At 35.7% G+C, this 10,383-nt stretch overlaps 1 protein-coding gene across 2 annotated transcripts in view; it reads left to right on the top strand.

Annotated features, from left to right (window-relative positions):
- The window catches only part of sec63 (SEC63 homolog, protein translocation regulator), a 29,970-nt gene extending 25,934 nt beyond the window's left edge, over positions 1-4,036 (top strand). For both annotated transcript variants that reach the window (XM_012963553.3, XM_018094318.2), the window contains 2 exons: positions 347-451; positions 2,057-4,036. In XM_012963553.3, the coding sequence (XP_012819007.1) occupies positions 347-451; positions 2,057-2,197 (246 nt within the window). In that variant the 3' untranslated portion in view covers positions 2,198-4,036. The remainder of the gene's footprint in view (positions 1-346; positions 452-2,056) is intronic.
- The last annotated feature ends 6,347 nt before the right edge of the window (positions 4,037-10,383 follow it).

Here is a 10,383-nt window from a genome sequence, read left to right on the forward strand (position 1 = left end):
TTATCTTCCAGTTTGGATACAATGTTTGAACCTTGTACAGTGTTCTCCTCAGAAAAAAATGTGGGGAAAAAATACTGTTTCTTCCACCGCCCTTGCTGTAATAGAACAGATTTTACAGAAGCCGATAGGACTATGCACTTCTGCGAATATACCTCACAGTCCTACCAGCTTCTATAAAAATGTTTTCATTAATGTAACTGAGGTGCAGATGGAAAAGGAGCAGGGCCACCTCAACAAAGTGCATTACAAAATATTCTTAGAACACTGAATATATTCTTTTTTTCTACCCTTTTATCGATAACATGCAATAGTTATGGTAAGTTTTTACTTTTTCACTTTGTTTCAGGTGGAGCTTAAGTTTCCAGCACCGAATAAACCAGGGAATTATCAATATACTGTGTTTTTAAGATCAGATTCCTATATGGGCTTGGATCAGATAAAACCATTGAAGGTAATTCTTATAACTTTACAAAATATAAAAAATAAAATGAGCTCAGAAGTTTCACAAACTCTGGACTAAAGGTTTAATAGTTATCTTTTTTTTTTTTGCTTTGGAAACTTTAATAAGCTAATCAAAGTGTATATTTTTCCCTGCCTCATTGAAATTTACAGGTATAGGACCTGTTATCTGGGATACTTGGGACCTGGGGTTTTCCAGATATAGGATCTTTCCCTAATTTGGATCTCCATATCTTACATTTAAGTTGATTTTAACATTAAATAATAATTAAATTTTTTATTTTTATTTTTTTGCCATTAATATGGATTCATGCAGCTTAGTTACCATCAAGTATAAAGGACTGTTCTATTAGTACACAGAAAAATGAATTCACTTTCAAAAATTTGAATTATTTATGTGGCAGATGGAATTTCTGTAACTTGGGTTTTCAGATAACAAATCCCATACCGGTACACTAAAATACAATGGGTATGAAGTATTTGTATATGTAATTTATTAGCTGGAAATTTTTTGAACAGGGAGAAGCATCCATCTTCATTCATGTAAACTAAATTCTTATGATACCTACCTAAAACATATACATAATCATGGTAATATGCCTAGTATTAGATAACATCATGGAAATTCCATGTAAACTGCAGCGCTCTCTGTTATTTTAAGGGCTCAGTAAAGGGATTTTTAAAGCATAAATATTTTCTTAAGAACTGTTTAGGTCTCAATAAATATTTATATATTATTGCCAAATCAGTTAAAATAGCTTGTCAACAGTACATATGTATGTAACCTCCTAGACTTGCCCTTTGTAACATCATCATAACAAGAATACGAAAAGGAAGAAATTAATTTATTGTCCGGGTAAAGACTACCTCTAAGCAATTATTAGAATGGTATGTTTTTTTGCCGTCTTCCAATAAGAGCACATGAAAAAAGCACTTCTAAGGAACAGGGAAATAAAATCCACAACACAACTTTAGGGTGTAAATTTCTCTTTGCTAAAAGTACTTCTTTCCTGTTGGTTAAAGGATGATCTTTTGAAACACAAACACCCAAGCACATTAAAAACTGTGTGAGACACAGGCAAGATTAAAGGAAGCGTCTGATATGTAGCACATGCATTTTATGTCACAATTCTAAGAGTTCTGTTAAGACAGAGGTGTGCCAGTTGGTTTTTTTGTATATGTGTCTATTACACCACAATCATTGAAAACTTATAAATATATTATAATTATATATATATTATAATTAAATTATAAACCTACAGAGATTGCTAGCTTGGCTACCAATAGTAGAAGTTATGAATTCAGTAGGATAAAAGCCCCTATTTTGGTATAGATTTTACTATAACTGCAGTTACAGTGTGACACATAAAAGTACTATTGTGGGCTGGGGACATCTTGATGTTTTGCAAAATAATCCTAAAAATAGTGATATACTAATTTGATATTAATAGTCTTTAACACAATGTTTTGTACCTTGGAAAAAAAAGTTCATTATTTATATATCTTGTTGCTAATTATACCTAATGTCTTTAAATGAGTCTTTTTAGTTTATTATTTAGTTTAATTGTAACTATAACACAATTCCCTTTTGTTACAGCTGGAGGTTCATGAAGCTAAACCAATCCCAGAAAATCATCCACAGTGGGACACCACTATAGAAGGGGATGATGATCAGGGAGACAGTGATGGCTTTGAAGAAAGCTATGATGAGGAAGATGATGACGATGAGGATGATTAAATGGCAGTACAAAGAAAGACTTGGAATGGTTGTTCATGGTTGTTGTCCTGATATCGGAGTTATTCCATCTTGCAGAGCCACAATGTAGACGTACCTGGGGACGTTTATTTTAGCAACTGTGTACCTGTACCGAGTGCTTTGTGTAACATGCTTATGTTATGCTAGGAGGTCAAACAAACCTTTGCCATTGGTACTAACTTGGAATGCCCAGTGGCCAAGTAATCACATGGGATAATGAGTGATACATTTATTCCATCCTCAAAACTTTTTAAAAACATGTCCAGGTTTGACTAAAACTGTCCATCTTTGTGCAAAATGAAGAGTTCTGTGGAAAGAGTTGAATCCTAAACTAGAATATTCTGAGCTCATTTTGAGTTTTATTAAAATTGTATGACTCTCATTTTCTATCATCTTGTTTCCTTTTGAACTGACATATTGCCTTTCAGTTGTTTACTTTTAGCTTCTTGTAGCATGAGACATGTTCTTCTGGATTTTGTAAAAAGTCACATTCCACATTGTTCACAAGGCCTAAATTTAAGAGGAAAGGTGTAATCCACAACTTAACATTTAGGTGTTTGAACCTCCCCACACTGTTTTATTTTTCCTTATCAATAGAACCCATAACTACCACTAGCAAATCAATGCAAACAGTTACTCCAAGCAAAAGCTCTGGAAGCTGTGGGACCACAAGTAGCAGTATGTTTGTGGTATGAGGCCTTTATAGGTACACTCTAAGAGGTAGACGTGCACTTTTGGATATTTTAATGTAAGGTAAAATAGAAGGGTCTGTTCTCTGTGGCTAGAGAAGGGGTGAACATTACACACAGCCATGAAATATATATTTTGATTCTTAATATTATGTAGCTACACTACAATTTAGTCTTCGGAACAGTGCCAAGCTACTACTCTTTTACCAATGTTTTGTATGCTTTGCAACATATGGAACAGTTGTGCTTTCATTTGTGTTGGCTCATTTTGGATTTCTGCAGATGAAACTATACAGGCTGGACAAAAAAAACCACCTCAAACTGAGAGCTGTGGCTTTGTGTAGTCAACCCATGATAAAATCTGCAATATACCTTATTCCAATGACTGTTTTGCATATGTAAGTGTTCTTTTTCTACCCTTCCAAATATCCGTAATATGGAGAAAAATCGGATTTTTTTAACTGCTGTACATACCAGGCATTTGAAAAGTCCCTGTTGCTATACAAAGACAAATGCACCTTCTGGGATGAGATTACAGAAAGCATTCATTACACTGTAGTTCTCACTAAATATAGAAATGGCAAAACAAGATTATCATGTATGGTGGGAACCTATAACTATGTAATGCTGAGGTGACCTTCACGTGGCAGTTATTCCAATATTTTTAAATTCATTTAAGCCACTCAAGGTAAAAAAAAATTTTTTTTTTGAAAACGGGTCGTCACTTTAAATGCAAAATTACATTGATATATTCTTTGTAATGCAATAGTTGCAAATAAACATCAGAAATCATCATTGGAATAATGCATCTTTAAGTGGTCTTCTTTCATTTTATTTAGTTTTCATTAAAACCAATCTACAAGCCAGGCCTTTTTTTCCCCATTAAGAATGTGTTATATTAATTACAGAATTGGTCTTTTAAAATAAATTATATATTGATCTGAGACTTTATTATATATTTCATGGTTCAGTTTATATCAAGTAATTTGTTTCTCAGTTCCCGAGATTCAGAACAACTGTGAAACTGTAGCACTAACTCTGTATTGTCAGCACACGTTTGCATGGTTAGCTGGTCCTAAGAAGTGAATCATAACTATTCTAAAATAAAAATCCTCAGTGAGTGTTTATTAAATCTTTTACATTGATAGTCTTTAATATTTCTTCCAGATGTTTATATGCATAATGATTTATTTGTGTTTCTCGAGTCACTGACTGATATTACTTTTGTAAATTATTTTTAAATGTTGTAAAGTTTCAATCAGTAATTGACTTAACTGTGTTGCACATACATTACATAAAATCTACACAACAGAAAGGAAATGCAATGAAAATATAAGCAGAAATATTTAATATTAATCTACCTTGTGATATATAAGTTATGTGCCCGGTATCACCAGCCATCCCAGTTCCAAAATTCCTTAAATGAAAGTAATCGCTAGCTTCTGTATTGAGGAGTGAAAGCCAATTAAAAGCAAGCATTTATGAGCACCATTGGTGCCTGGAACACTTCAGATAGCCACCAACATCTCAACATTTTTTTTTTTTCAGAGGAGGCACTCATTGAGCAAATCTTGAGGCAGAATTCTTGATTAAAAGGTAGCTTTTTTTTATTTGGAGTACCATAATTGCCGTACACATTTCGTGTTCATAGACACTTAATCATAGGCCAAATGGTTTATGATTAAGTATCTGCGAACACGAAATGTGTAAGGTGGTTATGGTACTCCAATGAAGCTACTTTTTAATCAAGAATTCTGCCTCAAGATTTACTCAATGAGTGCCTCCTCTTCCAAAAAAAAAAAAAAAATGTTGAAATGTTGGTGGCTATCTGATGTGTTCCAGGCACCAATGGTTACTTTCATTTAAAAAAAAAAAAAAAAAAAACTGCATCTGGCCTCTTCTGGGGTGAGTTGTTGGACATATCCTAAGATTTTGCAGCCACCAACATCTCATCAAACGCTGCTGTCTGGTATTGAGAAACAGGGTGATAGCCATGAGAGCCCTCTGGCTCTGCCACTGGAATTGAGAAACTGCCTTCAAGAACTACTTACTAGCTCTCAGATTTACGGAACTCATTGTTTGGACCTTATCTTGAACAACTTATCACCGTAATTACTGGAGGGAAGAGCATTTTTTACTCTCTGGTAAGAAGCCGAAACAGAAGATTACATCTAGACCATACAACCAGTGTTCACAGCCATCCCATAATAGGCCATTTTGCTCCTTTGTAATCCCTTAAGGTGGCCATACACGCACCGATAATATCGTACGAAACCTCGTTTCGTACGATATTCGGTGCGTGTATGGTATGTCGGCGAGTCGACCGATATCGCAGGAAGCTGCGGATATCGGCCGACTCGCCGATCGGACCAGTTGGAAAATTTTGATCGGGCGCCATAGAAGGCGCCTGATCAAAATCTCCCTTCAGCACTGAATCGGCAGAAGGAGGTAGAAATCCTATTGTTTCTACCTCCTTACCTGCCGATTCAGCCCTGAATGGTGTGTAGCACATCTGACGATGTTTCGTGCGACCGTAATTACTGGACCTTTACTTTGAATTGCTGAACTAATATTTAGTTGTATAACCACTGTTTCTGAGAACTGCTGCACATCTGTGTTCTGGCACCTGTGAACAGGTATTCCAGCCCAAAATTATTGGACTATATTCCACAATTCTGCATTTCTTGGTTTTGCCCCAGAAATAGCATTTTTTATGTCATCCCACAAGTTTTCTATTGGATTAAGGTCCGGGGATTTGGCTGGCCACCCCATAACATCAACCTTGTTGGTCTGGAACCAAGATGTTGCTCTTTTACTGTTGTGTTTGGGGTCATTGGCTTGTTGAAAGATCCATTTCAAGGGCATTTCCTCTTTGGCATAAAGCAGCATGGCCTCTTCGAGTATTTTGAAGTAATCAAACTGATCCATGAGCCCTGGTATGTGATAAATAGGCCCGACACGATAGTATGAGAAACATCCTCATATCATGATGCTTGCGCTACCGTGCTTTACTGTCTTTACAGTGTACTGTGGATTGAATTCAGTGTTTGGGGGTCGTCTGACAAACTCTGCGGCCCCTAAACCCAAAAAACAATCTAGCTTTCATCAGTCCTTTCATTTTCTGCATTTCTTTATATATTTAGGTTAGTGATGTCAAACTGCTATTCATCTGAACACAACTGTAAACAGTTCTTTGAGTATCTAGTCCTTTCAAGTAAACCTAGTGTGTGCCGGTTTAATATAATTTTATATATATAATGCAGAATGTGTTTTTATTATTCAGACTTGCATACCTCTTATATGTTATTTTACTTGCTAATGGGGCAGTTCAATCTGTTGTATTACATAACCTTTTACTAATTAGGAAGAAGCCACATATGTTTGACAGACTAGAGTCAGTGATCCATTCATTAAAATGTTTTGCAGTAACTCTATGGAAATAACCAGCCTGCATTTATTAGTGAAATATACCCACAGATAAAAATATTCACTGGACAGGTTCCAAAACTGCTTGGTACCCCTAACCTTACACAAGGATTTGAAACAGCAGACGAAGACTCTGCCTGAAGGCCAAGTAGGGCAAGAAGTGGGGTTAAAAGGTTCCTTTGGGTGCATGCTTGAGCGCTGATCAGCACATATTCCGAATAAGATGACGGGGTGTGAGGAGGTAGCATTCAAAATCATATTAGCTATACAGTCTTTCCTATACATGGAAGTATTGATTCACTAACTGTAGATACCAACTATAGATAAGGACATATATAAAAACACGATAGATGTAGGGTGTTTATGTTTGGTAAATTTCAAATTAAGTTGGTTTGAATGAACATAATTAAAGAACTCTTCTTGTCATATCCTGACCATTTAAAAATAAGATCATCAATGTAACAACCATAAAACTGTATATGATTATGATAAGGGTTAGTATATAAAAAAATGAATGACTCTTTTCACCACCCCATATAAAGATTCACAGAGGAGGGTGTGAATTTCCCCTTATGTCAGTGCCACATTTTTGTAAATAGGTGTCATTAAAGAGAAAGAAGTTGTGTGTCAAACAAGTATTGGGTGGCCTATAAAATCAACTTTTTTAAGTGGATCAGAATATAGACTACTTTGCCCAGGTAATAAACCTAAGGTGTGTTGAATAAATGAATATAAAGAGGCCACATCCAGAATGACCATAGAAAAAGTAGAGTTCCATTTCAAATTATCAAGTGATAAGATGGCAACTGTATTTAAGATAAGTCAAAAATCTCAAAACCAATGGGTGAAGAAGACAGTCAATTAGTTCTGAGAGAGGTTCCCCCAGGGAGCCTATAGCCACCACTGCATACAGTATCTCCCCGGGGGTGGTCACCCAATGAGTACATGCTCTTCAAAAAATGGTGATACCCATTTCCTAATAATTAGGTTTGGCAGAGAAGCTCTGGGTGTGGCATTACCCTTTATGCTATACTTAACATGAGATTTTGATCACTTTTTGTAGGCTAGATTTTATTTGCAACCAGTGCCTCAGTTGCAACCAGTGCTTGCACAAGCTAGCAGGGGGACAGGTAGGTTGCTGTGCGTGCTGAGCCCCTCCAAAGATTTTTTTTTTGTGTAGGGTCCCAGTGCTTTTTGCAAGGTGCTTTAGATAAATAGACACAGCATTTTTAGTGGAACATATGAATTCATATGCAGTAAATGAGCGTGTCTCGCCTACATTCAGTGCTTACACATGCCTGTTATCTTCCTCTACATCAGTCATCCCTGCCCAAAAAGAAAGCCACACAGAGAAATGAGTTTCATAGTACAAATGTCACTTCTTAACATTTCCTGTGCTTTTGAAGAAAAGAAACAGTATTATGTTGTGTTTGCATATTTGTGTGAAAAAAAGCATTCTTCAAAGAAACCACTTAATATAGCATTCAGTAATGGGGCAGAGGTAGAAAAGCACTAGTGCAGAACAGCTGTTATGATTGTGTCACTTACTATTTTTTATAGAAAGAATCTGAATACCACATTATTATCAATACATGAAAGTATGCTGCACAAATAAATGGGTCTAATTATATATAAATATATACCAAGATCAGAATACACTTTACACTGGTAAACTATGGCAGTATGCAGGTGTGTGTATGACTGAGAGTAAATGAATGCCTTATTTATGAAAAATAAGCTAAAAGTCATACATTGCACAACAGTTATAAGAAACACGGGACAAAGGGAATATATACAGTATATTACCTATATGAAATTTCATATATTATAGCTTTAATGGAGAATTGTCATTTTGATACAAAATCAGGGAAACTAGTGGATGTATAATAAACCTGTTTTTTTTATTTTATTATAGCAGTGTTAAGATGTTTATAAAAGGCAGAGTGTAGTAGAATATAAATTTGTGACATGACTCCATACAAATGTATAGTACCCAATTTTTGCATAAAAAGAGGCATTAACTTAGAGAAAGCTACATAAAAATGTTAACACATTAATCTACACAAGCTAATTTTTCCTATCTAAAACTGTCCTATTGACTTCAATGGGCTTTACGCTAGGAGGCCCATTTATCAAAACTCGAATTTGTGTAATTTGTAAGTTTTGTTAGTGCCTACCAAGAATAAACTCACTTTTTAAAAAGCACGAGTAGCATGTCTACCGCAACAAAAAAACGCGGACACCTTAATGTGTTAAAAAAAAACACAAATTGTTCGAATTGTGAATTTTACATCACTTAAATAGCATGGATAGCTTCCCAAAAAAATACAAAAAATGTAATACCTCAAAGGAAAAGGACCACAAAAAAAAAAAAAATGCCTAGGACAGATCCCACTGCCTCCTACATGACCCTAACATCATTTTCGAAAATGTCCTCTTGATTTTCAAATGTTTGATTATCGTTTCACCTATGGTTAATGTTTTCAAAACAATGCAGCAACAAATCTTCACTCATCTTAATAAAAAATTAGAGGTAGTTGTGTCTTCTCTAACATGCCCAATTAGTGCTCACTACAGGTTTGGGACCTGTTATCCAGAATGATCCATAATTTGGATCTAAATACCTTAAATCTAGTGATGAGCGAATCTGTCCTGTTTGGCTAAAACAGTGAAAATTCGCAAACCAGTGAAAATGTCACGCACAAAAAAAATTGTCACGTGCACCATTCTTGTGACGCGGGCAACAACTTTTTTTGACATGCGTCATTTTTTACACATGTGTCACTTTTCTGATGCGCTGCAAAAATTTTTTTCCATGTCTGGAGAATTATTTCGCCCATCACTACTTAAATCTATTAGAAAAATTACACTGTAAAGGCTCTTGGGGTGACTTTCCTTGGCTAAGCCATTCAATAATTTTTTTTTTTTCAAAGGAAGCAATGAGGGCACTGTCAGCAAATGATGGCATTCTCCTATTAATTAACACTCCCATAGTGACACTATTGGTGTCTATAGCGGATTTCCTATTTCCAAACTGGCCTGTTGACTTTGCGGGCTTCTGCTGCTTAATCCCAAACTACTGGCAATTTAGATGAAACTGCATAATTTGACTTTAATATATTAATGCACATTCTACAGTTTTTGCATTTACCAGATATTCTGCCTTTGTGCGCCTTTAAACAGGTGAGAAAATATAAGGTAACTAGCTACAGTTATCTGAATTACATCACTCATCACAATTTTATTAACCAATCGCTTCTAATCTGCTGTGGCAAAAACACTAGAATCAACATGGGGGAATTCACAAAAGTGGACATAGCCCTTTTTTTCATAGCAACATTTTCCTGACATTTTTAAAATGGAGTAAAGCTCAGTCTAACTCTGTCAGATCAATTTTAAGCTTTGTTTTGTTTTGGTTCATCCAATCTTCAAGGACATGTCAACCCCCTAAATAATTATTTGCCTAATAAAAGAAAACATAATTCTAAGCAACTTTCCAATGTGAATTTATCAAAAATTATTAGTGCTTTAAAAGTTATTTGTAAATGTTATTGCTATTGAAAGCAGCATTTGCTGAACTCCTGGTTGTTACTTTTTAAACAATGTTGCACGTGCCAGGTCTGACCAGCAAGGCAGGTCTGCTGCCTTGTGTTACATAGTTACATAGTTACATAGGGTTGAAAAAAGACCAGTGTCCATCAAGTTCAACCCATCCAAGTAAACCCAGCACACTTAACCCACACCTACCAATCTATACACTCACATACATAAACTATAAATACAACCACTAGTACTAACTGTAGATATTAGTATCACAATAGCCTTGGATATTCTGATTGATCAAGAACTCATCCAGGCCCCTCTTAAAGGCATTAACAGAATCTGCCATTACCACATCACTAGGAAGGACATTCCACAACCTCACTGCCCTCACCGTGAAAAACCCCCTACGCTGCTTCAAATGGAAGCTCCGTTCCTCTAATCTAAAGGGGTGACCTCTGGTGCGTTGATTGTTTTTATGGGAAAAAAGAACATCCCCCATCTGCCTATAAT

Source organism: Xenopus tropicalis, chromosome 5, assembly GCF_000004195.4.
Source record: "Xenopus tropicalis strain Nigerian chromosome 5, UCB_Xtro_10.0, whole genome shotgun sequence".
Lineage (NCBI taxonomy): Eukaryota > Metazoa > Chordata > Amphibia > Anura > Pipidae > Xenopus > Xenopus tropicalis.